The following is a 17,917-nucleotide window of genomic DNA, read 5'->3' as shown; positions in this document are numbered from 1 at the left end:
TCTGTTGCCCAATGGGATTCCAGCAAGCGCCCGGCATTTGCACTGGGCCAGTAGCTGGATTGCGGGGCTGGCCTGGCAGCCCCCCTCACCCCGTTAGGGAGACCTTGTGTCTGTCTTACAGATGAGCCGCCGAGGCACAAGCCTGGGCACAAGCCTGGGCGGCAGCAGCTCAGTCAAGAGGACCTATGGCGGAGGTGGGAGTGCTGGCAGCTCCTCAAGGCCCTCCCGGCTTCCTCCTCCCCGCAAGGCCTTATCTCCCCGATCCAGTGTTTGTTGTGCTTCATTGTGCCTCCCTGCTGCCCCCACCCTCCAAACGTGCAGTGCGGAGGCCAGGGACTCGGGCAGGGGTCATCCCGGGTCTCCGTCCTATGTCCAGGCATCCCTCACTGCTCTGCCAGGCCGCCTGGGCGCTCCCCTCGGCCCTGGCGGGGGGGAGAAACACAGGGTCAACCCTCTCTTCTGCGGACCCCCGTCCTGGAGGGAGGCGCCAGGAAACCCTTCCCGAAATGTGGCTGCGGTCCCGCTGGCCAGGACGGCCCACCCGGGCACCGTGACCGCCCCGCTGGCCATCACAGATCCGGCTGGTGGCTGCCCTGGCCCCAGCACGTCCCGCACGGGAACCGCCCTGGGCCTCGGGACCCCCAATGACGGACACTGGAATCCGGGCGGCCCAGACGCTGACTTTATTAGCACCTGTGGTCATGGGCGCCGGCCGCGGCCACCCGGAAGGGCACAGCGTCCTGGAGAAGTCACCGTTGACCCCGGCTGATCCCGGGCGCCACTTCCGGAGGCTTCGGGCGGAAAAACTTAAAAACTTCCCAAAGCGCCGAACTTCGTGCAGCTCTCGCCTGCCCCGGAAGGGAATCGGGGCCTGGGGTCGGCCCGCCTCCTCACGGAAGGGACCGGACACAGCCTCGTTCCGCGGCCAGGCAAAGCGACACCAGACTTCCGCCCACACGCAACATGGCCGCCACCAGCCCCGGGGGCGGGGGCGAAGGTCACTGCGAAGGGGCGGAACTCCCTTTGCCCCGATTCCGATCCCACCAGGATTGGATGACGCGCGTCCAACTGGAGCTTTCCCGCATCTGCATGGCCGTGCCCGCGCTCTTCGGGCGAGGAAGTCCCTTCGGGGCGGAGAGGGAGAAGAGATCAGCGAGTTGCTTTTCCCTGGCGTCTGCTGTCGGGGCCCTCTCACTTCCGGAATCCCACTATTAAGAGCTCCCAAGATGCCTTGCGCCTCGGGGACCGGGGCGCTGGCGCGGACTACAGCTCCCGGCGTGCTCCGGGGCGGGGAGCCGCCGGAAGGGACCGGAGCCGCGGGTCGCTCCGGGCGGGCGCGCGCCGCTCACCTGCACGGAGCCGTCGAACTCGTCGCTCATGCGCCGCAGCTCGCGGCCGTAGCGCTGCGCGGCCCACAGGTTGGGGGGCGCCGAGCGCGAGCGGCCCCGGAACGGGCTGGGCTCCTCCTCGGCGCTGTCGTCCTCGTCCGCCTGCGCGGGGAACGAGCTGTGGCGACTGCGGGTCTCGGCGGCTGCGGCGCCTGCGGAGAGGGGCTCCGTGGGGGTGTCCGTTCGTGGCCAGGCCCGGGCAGCGAGCGGCCAGGGGCGCCCCCGGGCTCACGCGTCCCTCTCGGCGCCCGTGCAGGGTGGGCAGTGGCTTTCCACTGCGCGACAGGGCAGAAGCCAGCGGTGAGGGCGCCGGTTCGTGTCCCGGGAGCCCCGCTTCCCGTCCAGCTCGCTGCCTGTGCCCTGGGGAAGCAGTCGAGGTCGGCCCAAGGCCTGGGGACCCTGCACCCGCCTGGGAGACCCGGAGGAGGCTCCTGGCTTTGTCCTGGCCCAGCTGTGGCTGTTGCTGCCACTTGGGGAGTGACTCAAGTGATGCAAATCTTTCCCTCCCTGTCTCTCTTCTTCAGGTACAATTAAAAAAAAAAATAAACAGAGGTGGCAGTTATTCGTGCAAGACCCTGAGAAGGCTCTGCCCCCGCCGTCCAGGAGTACCCCAGTCCACGGCGGGCTCACAGGGCAGCCCGTGCACTGACCCCGCCCTGCAGGGCGTCCTTGGGCGTCTGCGTGGCCCCAACTGGGGCGGGGGCTGCGAGCTGCTGGCCCACCTGGCTGGGGCATTTCCTCGTTCTCTCCCGCTCACCCTCCGGGCCTCCAGGTGCATGCGCTCCTGAGCTCCAGGCCGCTCCTGAGCGCTAAGCGGGCACGTGCAAAGGTCGCAGCAAATGAAGCCACGAAATCTGTGTGAGATGCCCGCCCTCACCCCCCTGCACTTGGCATCCCTCTACACCCAGACGTGAAAACACACAGAACTATTTCCGAAAAGCAGAGAAAACAAACAGTAACAGACACTCGGCAGGGACAGAGCAGGGCAGCAGGCGGGGCAGCTGACTCAGCACCTGCGGGCAGGTGTGTCTGAGGAAGGCAGGGCGGGTTTGGCCAAGGAGGTAAACAACACAGTGCCTGCAAGTTACAGCCCTGCAGCTCAGCCGTGGGGCCTTCAGAATCTCAACCACGCGGCTCATGACAGAAATGGCCAAGCACTGAGCCTGGGGAACTCACCCACGGAGCAGGATGACGCTCAGAGGCTGTGGGCCATGTTCACCCTGGTCCATGCCCCCCTACCCAGTTACTGATGGGAAAACCGGGGCTAGGAAGGCACCTGCTGAGCCGAGGCCTGCCCAGTGAGGCCAAGTGGAAACCCAGCAGGTGTTGCCAGCAGTGGTTAAGTCACCTCCGGGGGCTTCCATTCAGCTTCCTGCTGACTACCACCCTGGGAGCTCAAGTCCTGGGGTCCCTGCCACCCGCGTGGGAAACCCAGGTGAAGTTCTAGGTTTTCTGGCTTCAGTCCGGCCCAGCCTTGGCTGCTGTAGGCACTGGGCAGTGACCCAGTGGGTAGAAGAACTTGCTTTCTGGGCCTGGTGGCATGACCTAGTGGTTAAAGCCCTCGCCTTGAATGCTCCGGGATCCCATATGGGCACCGGTTCTAATCCCAGCAGCTCCACTTCCCATCCAGCTCCCTGCTTGTGGCCTGGGAAAGCAGGAGAGGACGGCCCAATGCATTGGGACCCTGCACCTGCGTGGGAGACCTGGAAGAGGTTCACGGCCCAAGGCTTTGGGACCCTGCACCCGCGTGGGAGACCTGGAAGAGGTTCACGGCCCAAGGCTTTGGGACACTGCACCCGCGTGGGAGACCTGGAAGAGGTTCACGGCCCAAGGCTTTGGGACCCTGCACCCGCGTGGGAGACCTGGAAGAGGTTCACGGCCCAAGGCTTTGGGACACTGCACCCGCGTGGGAGACCTGGAAGAGGTTCCAGGTTCCCGGCTTCGGATCGGCGTGCACCGGCCCGTTGCGGCTCACTTGGGGAGTGAAACATCGGATGGAAGATCTTCCTCTCTGTCTCTCCTCCTCTCTGTATATCCGGCTTTCCAATAATAATAAAACCTTTAAAAAAAAAAAAGTGCGTGAAAGAAAGAGCTCTAACTTTCAAATAGGATGAAAAATGGATACATTGAAAAAAAAAACCTCTAATGTTCTGGGACTGGCGCTGTGGCTAAGCTTCCCTTATGGGCACCAGTTCAAGTCTGGGCTGTGTCACTTCCTGTCCAGCTCCCTGTCAATGTGCCTGGAAAATCTGCAATGGAAGGTGGCTCAGGTGCTGGGGACCCCGCACCCACATGGGAGACCTGGAGGAAGTTCCTGGCTCCTGGCTTCAGACTGGCCCAGCTTTGGCCATTATGACCACCTGGGGAGTGAACCAGTAGATTTCTCTCTGGTGTCTCTTCTCTCTGTAATGCTGCTTTTTAAATAAAATTAATCTTTTTTAAAGATTTATTTTTTATTGGAAACTCAGATATACAGAGGAAGAGAGATAGAGAGGAAGATTTTCTGTCCAATGATTCACTCCCCAAGCCGTTGCAACGGCTGGAGCTGCGCCAATCCGAAGCCAGGAGCCAGGAGCTCTTCAGGGTCTCCCATGCGGGTGCAGGGTCCCAAGGCTTTGGGACATCCTCTGCTGCTTTCCCAGGTCACAAGCAGGGAGCCAGATGGGAAACAGGGCCACTGGGATTAGAACTGGTGCCCATATGGGATCTTGGCGCATGCAAGGCGAGGACTTTAGCCACTACACTATCACGCCGGACCCAAATAAAATAAATATTTCAAAAAACAAAAACAAAGCCCTTGGGAGCTGTCAGCTGCAGGAGGGAAGGATAGGCAGGGCACAGGTGGCTCTTCCCCTCCCAGAGAGTGGTTGCCCACTAGTGAGTGGGCAGGGCCAGGGCGTTAAGGCCCCAGACTGCAGTACCACTTGAAGAGTGCAAGATCCAGGAGTGGGAGTGGGCCCAGTAGGGAAACAGTGGGCACCTCCCTCTTGGGTTGCCAGTCCCATTGGTGGGCATGAGAACCAGGACTGGGACAGGCATGGCTAGACAGAGAGTAGCACTTGCCAGCACACGTGTGGGCTGGATAGTGGGACTGGTTGGGTTGAACTAGGCTTCAATGCCCATTGACATGTATGAGAGCTGAATAGGATGTGGGGCAGACTGGACCAGTCTGCTCTACATACTGGCAAGCACGTTTAACCAGGGCAGGAGGCGGGCCTGGTAGGGGTTATTGTTGGTTGCTCAGGCTAAGCTTCAGCTCCCACTGGTTTGCACGGGGGCTGAGTGTGCAGTGGGCAGGATCGGGCTGGGCTGCAACACCCATTGGTTTGCATAGAAGACAGGGCTGGAGACAGCTGATCCAGCAATTGGAATTAACAGTGTGTGCGTAGGCTCATTTGGGTGACGGACTGTGCTGGGCCCTGTATTGGCATGCACACACAAGGGTCAGGTCTGGGATCACCTCAGATGAAGTTTCTCTGGGAATCCCCCCAACTGAATCGCTTTACTCAGAACCCCAACCATGAAGAGAATTGCAGGTTCCATGGTCTGACTGAGCAGTGCATGTGTCAGAGCTGGGCCTCCTCGGTGGCTTAGATGAGCAGTGGACAGCGTATCTAGCTGCACATGGAGGATATGGCAGTACACTGGAGCCTGCAGAGGGCACCTGGTACCACAACAAAAGATGGAGGATAGAACAAATTGTTCAACTACCCCAGCAAAGAGCTGGCAGTGAATACGTGGGCAAAGACTTTAAGGTGGACTATGTCGGCCAGTGGGGTCTGGAGATTTCATTGCAACTGGAGTTGCAAGATTGGCAGCAATTCAGAACTGTTGAATTATCAAAACCACTTGAGCTGAGCCCTTGGAGCATGCCCCACATCGGGGACCTGGGATGGGTGGGAGGCTGAGTGTGGCTTCTCCCCTTATCTCTCCTCTCTCCCCAGATACTGGAAGGAGAAAAGAGAATGTGGAAACAATGGTCTCACCTACTTTTCTCTAGCCCTTAACCTTTCACACCCTAGCGAAATATGTAAAAATTATCAAAAATAAAATTTATACACTTAAAAAATAAATAAAATACATCTGATTAATAGCAACAACAACAAAAGCCCTTGGGAGCTGTCAGCTCCAGGAGGGAGGGGTGGGGTGGGCGGGCCACAGGTGGTGCCTCCTCTCCCAGAGTAGCTGCCTACCAATGAGTGGGCAGGACCAGGGTGCTCAGGCCCCAGCTTTGTCTTTCAGGCTGTACTTCCGGGGAACAGGATGGGAATCAAATTCCTCCACCCTACTCCTGGTCTAGGAGTGGCCTTACAAACTGAATTCAAACAGCGGTTGCCGGGAGGGAGGGGTGGGTGGCGTTTGGACTAGCAGTTGAGATGCTGGTACTGTGGCACAGTGCGTTAAGCTGCTGCCTGCAATGCCACATCTTACCCCAGAGTGCCGGTCTGAATCCCAGCTACTCTGCTTCTGGTCTGGCTCCATGATAATGCACCCAGGCAGGCAGCAGAGGACGGCCCAGGTACTGGGGCTGCTGCCACCTACCTGGAAGACCTAGATGAAGCTTCTGGCTCCTGGCTGTTTCTTTCTTTTCTTTTCTTTTTCTTTTTCTTTTTTTTTTTTTTAACAAAGCTATATTTCTTTTTATTGGAAAGTCAGATATACAGAGGAGGAGAGACAGAGAGAAAGATCTGTCCATTTATTCACTCCCCAAGTGGTTGCAATGACTGAAGCTGAGCTCAAAGCCAGGAGGTTCCTCCGGATCTTCCACACAGGTGAAGGGTCCCAAGGCTTGGGGCCATCCTCTGGAGCTGGATGGGAAGTGGAGCAGCCAGGACTCGAACCGGCATCCATATGGGATGCTGGCGCATGCAAGGTAAGGATCTAGCCACTAGGCTATTGTGCTGGGCAGTAGGAATAATAATAATTATTATTTTAAATAATAACAATGTTTAAAATAATAATAATACCAATAACCCAGTGAAGTCCCGGGTGCTTTGCATTGGCCAAGCTTTTATAGGCTGGGCTGGGTTAGGGGTCTCCCTTGGATGTGTAGCCCACTATCACCCAGGTCACAAGCAGGGAGCTGGACGGGAAGTGGAGCAGCCGGGATTAGAATCAGGGCCCATATGGGATCCCAGCGCATTCAAGGTGAGGACTTTAGGTGCTAGGCCATTGCATCAGGCCCTTTTTTTAAAAAAAGATTTATTTATTTTTAATCTTTTTAAATAAGAAAGGTTCAGAAACAATTTTTAAGTCTTTTTTTAAAGACTTATTTATTATTTTTATTGCAAAGCCAGATATACAGAGAAGAGGAGAGATTGAGAGGAAGATCTTCAATCCGATGATTCACTCCCCAAGTGACCTCAAATGACCGGTGCTGCACCAATCCGAAGCCAGGAGCCAGGAAGCTCTTCCAGGTCTCCCACATGGGTACAGGGTCCCAAGACTTTGGGCCACCCTCTGCTGCTTTCCTAGGACACAAGCAGGGAGCTAGATGGGAAGTGGCACATGCAAGGGGAAGATTTAGCCACTGAGTCAGTGTGCTGGGCCCATCAATCTCCTACTATGCCTCATTTATAATTAAACTTTTTAAAAGAGATTTACTTAGTTATTTGCACTGGAATGGCAGAGTTACAGAATCACTCCCCAAATGGCTAGGGCCATGCCAAGCCAGCAGCTTCTCGAGTCTTCCATGTGAGTGCAGGGGCCCAGGCACTTGGGCCATTCTCCAGTGCTTTCCCAACTGTTAGCAGGGAATTGGCTCAGGAGTGGAGCAGTGGGGATGCAAAGTGGGATCCATATGTAATGCCAGTGACGCATTCTGAGACTTAGTATGCTACACCACAGCATCGGTCCTAAAATTAAACTTTAACACAGACAAGCTTATGCAGGACAGAGTATCACACGGAGTTTGATGCTAACCCCGGATCAAGGCACCCACAGAGCAACACCCTTGGGATTGGGGGGATTACTGGAAATTTCTAAGTTTTATTTTAAAATGTTCTTGGAAAGGCAGAATTATAAAGAACAGAGAGAGAGAGAGACCTTCAATCTGCTTGTCACCCCCCAGGTGCCCACAATTGCCAGAGCTGGCCCAAGCCAAAGCCAGGAGCCAAGAGCTTTTGCAGGGTCTCTTATGTAGTGCAAGGTCCCAAGGACTTGGGCCATCCTCCTCTGCCTTCTGACGCCATAAGCTGGGAGGTGAATGGGACTGGATCACCAGGGACACGAACTGGTGCCCACATAGGATCCCGGCACTTGCAAGGGGTTGGATTAGTCAATAGAACCACCATGCCAGGTCCTCAGTTTTTATTTCTTTTTTTAAAATATTCATTTTCATTTTATTTGCAAGGCAGAGACATGAAGGGAGATCTCTTCCATCAGTTGGTTTATTCCCTAAATGCCTACAACATCCAGGACCGGGCCTGACAGAAACCAGGAGCCCAGCGCACCAGCCAGGCCTCCCATGGTAGCAGGCACCCAAGACCTGGAAATGTCACTGGGTGCACAGCAGCAGACAGCTGGAGCGGAAGCAGAGGGAGGAACCCAGCAAGGGGTACCCCAGCGATCACCCTCTGCTTCCCCATGGGCATGTGAGCAGGAGGCTGGATGCAGGGTGGGGCAGCTGGGGCTCCAAGCAGGGGCCCTGGGGTAGGACACGTTGTCCCAAGCAACAATGCGACCACCGCCATGTGTGCTGGTCCTGTTTTTGCTTTTGTGGACCACCTGGTGTCTGTGACGAGTTGTTCAGATGTGTGGTCACAGCTTTACAGAAAGCCCCACAGAAATATGTAAATGAATGCACCTTGCTGGATGCCACAAACACCTCAGGGACACTGAAATTTGAATGGCATGTCATTTTCATGTGTGACAAAATACCTTTCTTCAGATTTTTTTTGGCCAACCATTAAAAATGTGGAAAAACCACTCTCAGCTCACGAGCTATACACAAGCAGAGAGGGATGGAAGCCATGGCCATGGAAGGAAGGCACATCCCCCTGCCTTGAAGCCCAACCACGTCTGTCCTTTCACTTAAACCTTCAATGGCTCCCTAATGCTGAACTTCATTAGAATAAATTCTAGATCCTGGGTCCAGCGCGATAGCGTAATGGTTAAGGTCCTCGCCTTGAACGCCCCGGGATCCCATATGGGCGCTGGTTCTTATCCCAGCAGCTCCACTTCCCATCCAGCTCCCTGCTTGTGGCCTGGGAAAGCAGGAGAGGACGGCCCAAAGCCTTGGGACCCTGCACCCACACGGGAGACCCAGAAAGAAGTTTCCTGGTTCCCGGCTTCAGACTGGCGCAGCACCGGCTGCTGCAGTCACTTGGGGAGTGACTCATCGGACGGAAGATCTTCTTTGTCTCTCCTCCTCTCTGTACATCTGCCTTTCCAATAAAATAAATAAATCTAACAAAAAAAAAAAATCCTAGATCCCAGGGCCTGCGCCATGCAGGAGTGGACTAAGCCTCCTCCCTTGGTGCCAGCGTCCCATATGGCCACCAGTTCAAGTCCCGGCTACTGTACTCTCAATTCAGCTCTCTGCTTATGCCTGGGAAAGCAGAGGAATAGGGTTCAGTTCTATGGGACCCTGTACCACGTGGGAGACCTGGAAGCTCCTGGCTTTGGATACGCTTGGCTCCAGCCAGTGCAGTCATTGGGGAGTGAACCAACAGATGAAACATCCTCTCTCTGTGTAACTCTGACTTTCAAATAAAAATGAAATACATCTTAAAAAAAAGAAGAAACCCAGATCCTTCAGTGTGGCCTTCCAAGGCCCTTGCAGTCAGATTCTATTTTAAGTTTTTTTCTCTTTAAAATTTATTTAAAATTTTATTGGAAAGGCAGATAAGATTTATAGAGAGAAGAAAAGACAGAAAGATCATGCATCTGCTAGTTCACTCCCCAAGTGGCCACAATGGCCAGAACTGAGTCAATCTGAGGGCAGAAGCCAGGAGTTTCTTCCAGGTCTCCCATGCAGATGGAGTCCCAAGGCTTTGGGCCATCCTTGATTGCTTTCTCAAGCCACATGCAGGGAGCTAGATGGGAAATGAAGTAGCTGGGACATGAACTGGTACTCATATGGGATCCTGGCACTTGCAAGGCAAGGATTTAGCTACTGAGCCATTATGCTGGGCAGGCCCTTGCAGTCAGATTCTAACCTCAGCTTTGCTTACCACAGGAACATATGGTGTCCTAACCTCAACCCCCTCTCCCCAGCCAACAGCAGCTCTGGGGGGAGCTGAGCACCCAGGCGTGCTCACAGCAATGACTACCACCGTGACTGGAGTGACTGTGTGACCCGCAGACACGCACCTGGTCCTGCCTCTGCACCCACACGGCTTCCAGCACTTTTGCTGTTAACCACAAGCCCTGTGTAGTGGGGCCAGCTTGCTCCCATTTTAAAGGTGTGCAGCTGAGGACCGAGAGCCACCTCTCCTGGCTGACAGAGGGTGCAGCCATGGGGAACCCAACTGGGCCTCCTTCCTTCTACCCTGAGGGGGCAGAGGTGCAGGGCCTCCTCCTTGGCACCTGTGGGTCTTTTTTCCAGGAGACACCAGAGGAGAATGGACAGAGGACAGACCCTTGTGGCTTCCTCCCCACCGCCAGTGGGTGGGGTCCTCCTGCAGGCATTTTCCCATCTCCCCCTCCATTGGTGCAGGGGCTCACTCTCCATGCTCTGCAGCCCATCCTATTGCTGGCCTCAGGACACCAACAGGGCTGTGCGGGCACCAGCTCCCTCTGGACATCCCACCTGGAGGCCTCCCAGTGGCTGGACCTGGCCCAAACCCTGGCTCCCGTTCTTCCCCTGACCTCCGCATAAATCTCTATTGAGGGCAGCTCAGGCCACATTCCTGGGGATCACCATCTTTGATGTCTGTCCCACCTCTCTTACTGCTAGGCCTGCAGCAGCATCCCGAATTCTACTTTCCAAATAAACCCCCGAGTTAATTTATTTTACATTTGTTTATGGACAGCCCATGGAGACCACGATGCGCCAGAGGGGGGTAGGGTGGGGCTTGGGGAGGCAATGAAGGCTGCAGAAGGCAGGAGCCGGGAAGCGCCAGCCAGGTAGGGGTAGAGAACAGGTGTCTCTATGAGCAGTTGCTTGGCAAGTACACCATCTGGGTGTTAGAGAAAGTGTGAAAGAAAGGGAGAGAGACAGCTAGGGGAAGGGCAGCAGCTGAAAACAGGGAGGGAGTAGTGAGTGACCCGGGTTGCCCACTGTTTGTAAATCTCCGGGTGCTTCCTCCAGGTGCCAGGCCTGTGCTGGGAACCTCCTGAGTCGTGGTCCTTGGCCATCCACCCACCCACTCGGGCCTGCTGCCTGTGTGTGAGCACCAGCTGCCTGCCCCCTTGAGCCACCTGCCTAAGCCAGGATGGTAGAGCCTCACCAGGCGTGTGAGCCACACAGGCAGGGAAGACACACACCTGTGGACCTGGGGAAGGGAGCTGGGAAGCCGATGCCAGCTGATGACAAGAAAGCAAACAGCCCAGAGGAAATTCCAGGCAAGTGTGAACTTAGACGAGTCTCTTCCTGTTTCTGCCTCACTGTCCAACCCACTGATTGGCTGTCCCCATCCCATCACCATAACAACTGCCCTCTTTTTTTTTTTTCTGAGTATTTACTGTACATCACATCTGAAACCAAAGTGCTTCCTGTCCACACCTGCTTGTCCACCTGACAATCCTACCATGGAGGATCACCCAGGGGTCTGTCCTACGGCAGAGGGTAATGAGGCCCACAAGAGGTCTGGCACCTGCCCACTCTGCATGCGGTCAGGGTGCTGGAAGCTGCCCTCAGGCAGAAGGGATTCAGGCGCCCTGCCAGTTGGTGGCGGGGGCAGAACTTACCTCCATGGTGGCGGCTGCTGGCGGGCCGCTCCTGCTGGCAGCTGGCATCCCTTTGGGAGCCTGGGGGCTGCTCCCTCTCCGCAAAGCTTGAGTCTTCCTGCTCATTTGCCTCAAACTCTGGGATCTGGAACATGCTCTGGGCTGTAGGAGCAAGACAGGAGGGAATCAGGACATGGGGGGAGGGGCAAACGGTGGCCACCCGTGACACGTTCTCCCTGGTCTCCTCTTCCACCCTAGCACCCCATCCCCACCCTCTTCAGGCCTGTTGGGTCTCCTGGCCCTGGCAAGGAGGCCCAGGGACTTTCAATCTCCCCTGGGGAGAGTCGGGGTGCTGTGGGGGTATCCCCAGGCTCTTACCCAGGCCCCAGCCCGACCCAAGCCGCCGCTGCCGCCGTTGGGGACAGGCACACAGGCCTCACCCCAAGCCTGATCCAGGCCCCTGACCCCGTCCCCGCCGGCCTCCCCGTAGCAGCCAGGGCGCCCTGCCTTAGTTGCTCGGGCAACGGGAACTGTCACCGGCCCGGTCCAATCAGCTCTCGAAATGAAAGCCGGGTTGGTCCTGGAGGCGGAGCCGCCTCCACCCGGGCCCACCTCCGCTGCCCGACCTGCCTCGGCCGGCCACTGCCTTCCTCCTCCTCTTCCTCCTCCTCCCCAACCTCCGAGATACCCAGCTCTTGACTTACTCACGCCTTGGGTGTGTTTGGGAGCAGGGGAAGGCGTCTCCGGGGTCCCCATGTGGAATCTGGAAGCCCGCTTCAGGCCACTCAGGGGCCCTGGTTTCCCCCACTGTGAAGTGGGGATGGCCAGACACCTGCCCCCAGGAGCCAAGTACACACTTTGTAAACAGTGGTGATGACTGTAGGTGAAAGGATTCGGTGAAGCCGTAATTGAAGCTCAGCGGTCGGATGCAATTATTGTTACGGCTGCTACTGTTCCGCCTGGACTGGGTGACCCGGGCGGGAAGTCCCGCTCTCTCCTCCTCCTCCAACGTCTTCTCTCCTGCGTGGAAGCCTCGGGCGTCCCGCCTAAGGGACACCGCCTCGCGCCATCTCGGGATCACTCGAGATAAGACAGGGCACCTCCTCCCTAGCAAGATGAGTGGCCAGACACGGGAGAAGGGACAGGGGCCCCTGTGAGGACGGACCGCAGGCTCCACAGGGCTGTGCGTCTGGCAGGCGGCGCGCAGGCGTCCGACCAGGTGAGCGGGAACCGCCCGGCCCAGGGCGCGGGGTGTGGAGGCGGACCGCCTGTGGGGGAGCTTTGGGGCCCTGCAGGTTAAGGGTGCCGGGGTTGGGGGGCGGGAGGCGGGGCTCGGAAGCCATCTTGGCTATGGGCGGAAGTTTCTCTCAGAAGCTGTGTGACGGGGAAGTCGTTGCCGGCGTCACCCCGATTTGGGGATGAGGGAAGAGAAGCGTGGGAACTCGCGGTGGGCCTTTCTTCAGACACACAAGAGCTGGTGGCGGGGGGACAGAGTCCCTCCGCCCCGGGCGACCTCTCTCCCCTTCTCGGACGCCCGCTGCTTCTGGTAGCCGGGGGAGCCCGCCGGCGGCGCACCTCGCGCCAATTCTCGAATGATTCTACGCCGGGCGCGGCGCGGGGCTGCAGAGCAGGGGCCAGCTCCTGCGCAGTTGGCGTAGCGAACGGCGCCCGCGCAGGCGCAGGAGGGGGCGGAGCAGCGGGAGAGCCGGGGAGCCCGAGGCTGGGGGTCCCGGCGACCAGCGCCGCGGCCCGAGGACCTTGGCATCCGCCGCTTCCCGCCTCCCTCTGCTGGAGAGCGCCCGCCGAGAGAGGGGGGCGGCGTCCGGAATCCCGAGGACGCTGCCGGAGAATTATAGGGGGAGAGCGCCCCTCCCCCCTCAGCTTGGGGACCGGAGAGCGGGGCCTTCGCGGCGCCCCCACCTCTGCCCTGAGCCGATGGGCCTTGGTCGGCTCTCCCCGCGCCTCCCAGAACGGCTGGAGCGACCCGAGGCCAGCTTCCCCGTGCTTGGCAGCCCTGGCTCCGGGGCCTGCCGGGGGAGAGCGCATTCTCCCACCATCCTGTCTGCCCTAGAGGAGAGAGAGTGGGAGTGAGAGACCCCCGGCCCAGGCCGCCCAGCCCCTCAAGGGCCAGAATCTCTCTCCTTGAGGGGTAAGGGCCTGCCACGGGTCTCCACACTCCAGCTCCCCAACTCTGCACCTGCGGTCCTCTGCATTTATCTCCCCGCCCCCCAACTCTGCTCGCGCATGCAGGCCCGCCGGCTGTCATGGAGAGCAACCTGTCTGGCCTGGTGCCGGCCGCCGGCCTGGTGCCCGCGCTGCCCCCGGCCGTGACCCTGGGACTGACGGCCGCCTACACCACCCTGTACGCCTTGCTCTTCTTCTCCGTGTATGCCCAGCTGTGGCTGGTGCTGCTCTACGGGCACAAGCGGCTCAGCTACCAGACGGTGTTCCTGGCGCTTTGCCTGCTCTGGGCCGCCCTGCGTACCACCCTCTTCTCCTTCTACTTCCGAGATACCCCCCGGGCCAACCGGCTGGGCCCGCTGCCTTTCTGGCTCCTCTACTGCTGCCCTGTGTGTCTGCAGTTCTTCACCTTAACCCTCATGAATCTCTACTTTGCCCAGGTAACCGTGGGGGCCGGGGTTGGGGGATGGCTGGGAAGCCCTCAAGGGTCCTCCCCATCCCCACCCCAGAGGAGTGACTCGCATCTCTGCTCCCCAGGTCGTGTTCAAGGCCAAGGCGAAACGGCGGCCGGAGATGAGCAGGGGCTTGTGGGTACCAAGGGGGATGGGGACGGGGTAGGGGGTGGGGGGCAGCTTGCTGCAGGGACCTTGGGGAAGGTTCCGAAATGCACCTTTTGGGGTGCCGCAGGTCCACTCTGGAATGGAGAAGGCTCTGCAAGCTCCTGCCCATGGAAACACTTCCGGGTGACCTTGGGCAGCAAGTGACAGCCCTGTCACTTGCATGGTGTCTGATGGGTCCCAAAGAGTGCGCACGGATGTCCCTGTTTACATACCTGCCCTGGGAGGGTGGTGTTGTCCATCTCGGCCGAGATGAGGGATCTGAGGCCCAGCCAGGTCAGGCCAGGCGCTCAAGGTCATGGAGCTGCCCAGAGGCAGAGCTGCCTCCCCTGTGACGTGGGGGTCTGGTGACTTGGCAGCTGCCAGTCACCTTTTCGAGCCCTTGGGGAACCTCAGTTTCTCCATCTGTCAAATGGGAGGAGGGAGTTACCTGAACTGTGACGGGCACGGCTTGGGGATGACAGCATGCGCCATGTGCCGCAGGCTGGCTGTCCGTGGGGCCTTCGTCGGGGCGTCACTGGTGTTCCTGCTGGTGAACGTGCTGTGTGCGGTGCTGTCCCGCCGGCGCCGGACGCAGCCCTGGGCACTGCTGCTGGTCCGCGTGCTGGTGAGCGACTCGCTCTTTGTCATCTGCGCCCTGTCCCTCGCCGCCTGCCTCTGCCTCGTGGCCCGGCGGGCCCCGTCCACCAGCATCTACCTGGAGGCCAAGGTAGGGCATGCCCCCCCCACTGTCCAGCTGCTTGATGCCCACGCGTGACCTTCGGGGTCTCTGGGCAGTGGCAGAGGAAGCCTCCCTCTGAAGGTCCTCTGCCCTCTCTGCCAGGGGACCAGCGTGTGCCAGGCAGCTGCCATGGGCGGGGCCATGGTCCTGCTGTATGCCAGCCGGGCCTGCTACAACCTGGCAGCCCTGGCCCTGGCACCCCGCAGCCGGCTTGACGCCTTTGATTATGACTGGTACAACGTATCTGACCAGGTGGGTGGGTGCCTGCCCTCTGCCCCCTGCCCCCTCCCCCTACCTCTCCACCATTGCCCCTTCTTGGGACACCACTGCAGACTAGCCTGACCACCTGCCTCCCCCACAGGCGGACCTGGTCAATGACCTGGGGAACAAAGGCTACCTGGTATTCGGCCTCATCCTCTTCGTGTGGGAGCTGCTGCCTACCACCCTCCTGGTGGGCTTCTTCCGGGTGCACCGGCCCCCACAGGACCTGGTGAGGCATCCCCTTCCCCTGCCTGGGGCTGGATGCTAAGTGGGGGGACCCTGGACTGGCAAAGGAGGAGGCCTCACTGGGGGTTCCTTTTCCCCAGAGTACCAGCCGCCTTCTCAATGGCCAGGGCTTTGGCTCGCGTTCCTACTTCTTCGACCGTGCGGGGCACTGTGAGGACGAAGGCTGCTCCTGGGAACACAGCCAGGGCGAGAGCACCAGGCAGGAGCCCCAGCACCCCTTCCCCCGGTACCTGTGCTCAGCTTCCTCAGGGACCGAGAGCCCTGCCCCATGGTCTGGCCTGAGTGGCTGGAGGCCTCCCCTCCCCCCTCTCCTGTGACCACAGCCCTGGGCACCGCCCTGGAACTGACCCCATTTCTCTGCCCGCAGCATGTCAGGCAGCCTCGGTTCCGGCAGCTGGTATGGTGCCATCGGGCGTGAGCCGGGCTGGTGCGGGGCCGGCCAGACAAGGACCACTCCCCTGCTCTTCTCCCAGGTGCCGGGAGTGGGCGGCCACCACCACAGTCTCTACTCTACCCCCCAGACGTGACCTGCCTCCTGCCCCCTCTCCCACGAGTACCTAGACCCTGTCTGCCTCCTCAACCCCCTCCCCAGGCCCCTGTGCCAAATTTACCTGCCGCTTCTTGCCCAGGATCCCCTCCACTCGGGGCTGTGGCCACCACCTCCTCTGGCTGGCTCCTTGCTGTTCCCCTTGTAGTGAGCTTGTGTCATCCCCCTGAGATGGGGGACACAGCCCTGGCTGCCAGATGCCCACAGCACCCTGGCATGATCGCCACCTCCGCTTCCAGCTGGAGCCAGCTACCTGTCCTGTACCTGCCAGTCAATAAAGTGTCTGTGCCCCTCCCCCACCTCCGGCCGTGTCACTTCCCATCTCTGGGTTCACCTCACCTTGACCTGGTGTGCCAAGACCAGGGCTACTGGGCTGGGCATGAACCACATTCCCCCAACCCCCAAGATGAGCCCCCACTCTTGTGGCCCCAGGAACATGGTGCATCTTAACCCTGGGCATTGGGCTGGTTCCCCACCACTGCCCCCAGCCTGTCCTGCAGGTGCCAAGGCCTGCAGAGGAGACACTGGCAGGGTGACCAAGTTGAGATGGGGACGGCACTGTCACTGCGACTGATGGTTTTGGGGAGCCGCCCCCCCCCCCCCCGCCCCGCTTCTCTGGCTACTTCTAGTGTGTAGTCCCTGGCTGTTCCTTCTGTGGCGCTAGCACACCTGGTGTCAAGCTCCATCTCCTGACCGTCCCAGCTCCTCAGAGCTCCTTGGGCCTGAGCCGACACCTCAGGGCCATCCGAGTGAGCACCTGAGACACAGAATCAGCCAGGCAGTAGACATTCTTATTTTCAGGAATTGATTGAAAATGTTGTCTGTGTCTACTCCTGTCACTGTGCCAACAAGAGTTTTCTGAGGCAAGATGCGCTGCTGTAGAAAAAGAAAAGTATCTGTTGATTTCAGAGGTGGAGGGGCACGGGGACATCGCCCAGCCGCTGGCTCCCCTTGCCAGAGGCCTGTGACAGTTGTGGCAGAGCCAGGCCTTTGCCAGGAGTGGGGACCTGGCCTGCATCTCCCACAGGGGTGGCAGGGACCCAGCTTCTTGAGCCTTCCCCCCTCTGCTGCCTCTGGGAGTGCACACTGGGAAGCTGCGGAGGGGCTGGGACAGGACTCCAACCCAGACACACTGAGGGGAGATATGGACATCCCAGCCACCAGGGTCACATGCCTCCCCTACAGACAGTTTTTGTTGAAACAAAGATTGCTGGTGTCAGTGCTGTGGTGTTGCAGGCTAAGCCACCACCATGACATCGGCTCCATCTTGGAGCCAGCTGCCTGCTAAAGTACCTGGGAACGCTGTGACAGATACCCGAGTCCTTGGGCCTTTGCATCCACATGGGAGACGCAAAAGAAGCTCCTGGCTCTGGTTGGCCCAGGCCCGGCTGGGAAGCAAACCGGGGGATGAGGGATCTGCCTCTCCCTCCCTGTGATTGCCTTTCAAATAAACGAACTTAAAAAAAAAAGCTAGGGCTTGGGCTTGGCAGCGTGACCTAGTGGCTAAGGCCCTCGCCTTGATCCCATATGGCCGCTGGTTCTAATCCCGGCAGCTCCACTTCCTCTCTATCTCTCCTCCTCTCAGTATATCTGACTTTGTAATAAAAATAAAATAAATCTTTAAAAAAAAAAAAAGCTAGGGCCCAGCGTGGTGGCCTAGTGCCTAAAATCCTCGCCTTGAATGCACCAGGATCCCATATGGTCGCCGGTTCTAATCCCGACAGCCTGCTTCCCATCCAGCTCCCTGTTTGTGACCTGGGAAAGCAATCGAGGACAGCCCAAAGCCTTGGAACTCTGCACCCATGTGGGAGACCCGGAAGAGGATCTGGGCTCCTGGCTTCTGATTGGTGCAGCACCGACCATTGTGATCACTTGGGGAGTGAATCATCGGATGGAAGATATTTCTCTGTTTCTCCTCCTCTCTGTATATATCTGACTTTCCAATAAAAATAAATCAGTCTTAAAAAGAAAAAAGCTAGGGTCCTTGCAGTAGCCTAATGGCTGAAGTCCTTTCCTTGCATGCCCTGGGATGCCATATGGGCACTGGTTCATGTCCCAGCGGCCCCACTTTCTGTCCAGGGAAAAGCAGTAGAAGATGGCTCAAAGCCTTAGGACCCTATACTTA

At 58.5% G+C, this 17,917-nt stretch overlaps 2 protein-coding genes across 3 annotated transcripts; one reads left to right on the top strand and one right to left on the bottom strand.

The window, feature by feature from the left end:
* Positions 1 to 667: 667 nt before the first annotated feature.
* On the bottom strand, positions 668 to 12,451 carry BAD (BCL2 associated agonist of cell death). Of its 2 annotated transcripts, none has more exons than XM_058662862.1 (4): positions 11,928 to 12,451; positions 11,241 to 11,381; positions 1,350 to 1,540; positions 668 to 1,124 (listed from the first exon to the last, which is right to left on the bottom strand). In XM_058662862.1, the coding sequence occupies exons 2-4, from the start codon at positions 11,371 to 11,373 to the stop codon at positions 999 to 1,001; spliced, it is 450 nt and encodes a 149-aa protein (XP_058518845.1). In that variant the 5' UTR covers positions 11,374 to 11,381; positions 11,928 to 12,451; the 3' UTR covers positions 668 to 998. The 2 variants fall into 2 exon arrangements, with proteins under 2 accessions (XP_058518845.1, XP_058518844.1); XM_058662861.1 differs by having other exon boundaries at positions 11,924 to 12,072.
* Positions 12,452 to 12,754: 303 nt separating this feature from the next.
* Positions 12,755 to 16,089, top strand: GPR137 (G protein-coupled receptor 137). The gene is made up of 8 exons (XM_004596722.3): positions 12,755 to 13,368; positions 13,470 to 13,840; positions 13,938 to 13,987; positions 14,501 to 14,726; positions 14,841 to 14,990; positions 15,100 to 15,228; positions 15,326 to 15,444; positions 15,613 to 16,089. Exons 2-8 carry the CDS (start codon positions 13,484 to 13,486, stop codon positions 15,770 to 15,772), a joined length of 1,191 nt encoding a protein of 396 aa, XP_004596779.1. The 5' UTR covers positions 12,755 to 13,368; positions 13,470 to 13,483; the 3' UTR covers positions 15,773 to 16,089.
* Positions 16,090 to 17,917: the final 1,828 nt, after the last annotated feature.

The sequence above is a fragment of the Ochotona princeps genome, chromosome 4 (genome assembly GCF_030435755.1).
Source record: "Ochotona princeps isolate mOchPri1 chromosome 4, mOchPri1.hap1, whole genome shotgun sequence".
NCBI classification, from domain to species: Eukaryota; Metazoa; Chordata; class Mammalia; order Lagomorpha; family Ochotonidae; genus Ochotona; species Ochotona princeps.
This window is presented reverse-complemented; position numbering and strand designations above follow the sequence as displayed.

Excerpts from the sequence above, each read along its gene's own strand:
- GPR137 (XM_004596722.3), top strand. The coding sequence starts at position 13,484 with ATGGAGAGCAACCTGTCTGGCCTGGTGCCGGCCGCCGGCCTGGTGCCC. Across the intron at positions 13,841-13,937 it reads TGAATCTCTACTTTGCCCAG|GTCGTGTTCAAGGCCAAGGC; the intron begins GTAACCGTGGGG and ends TCTGCTCCCCAG. Across the intron at positions 14,727-14,840 it reads GCATCTACCTGGAGGCCAAG|GGGACCAGCGTGTGCCAGGC; the intron begins GTAGGGCATGCC and ends CCTCTCTGCCAG.
- BAD (XM_058662861.1), bottom strand. The coding sequence starts at position 11,975 with ATGGGGACCCCGGAGACGCCTTCCCCTGCTCCCAAACACACCCAAGGC. Across the intron at positions 11,382-11,923 it reads CAAACACACCCAAGGCGTGA|CCCAGAGCATGTTCCAGATC; the intron begins GTAAGTCAAGAG and ends TTGCTCCTACAG. Across the intron at positions 1,541-11,240 it reads CAGCAGCCGCCACCATGGAG|GCGCCGCAGCCGCCGAGACC; the intron begins GTAAGTTCTGCC and ends CCCTCTCCGCAG.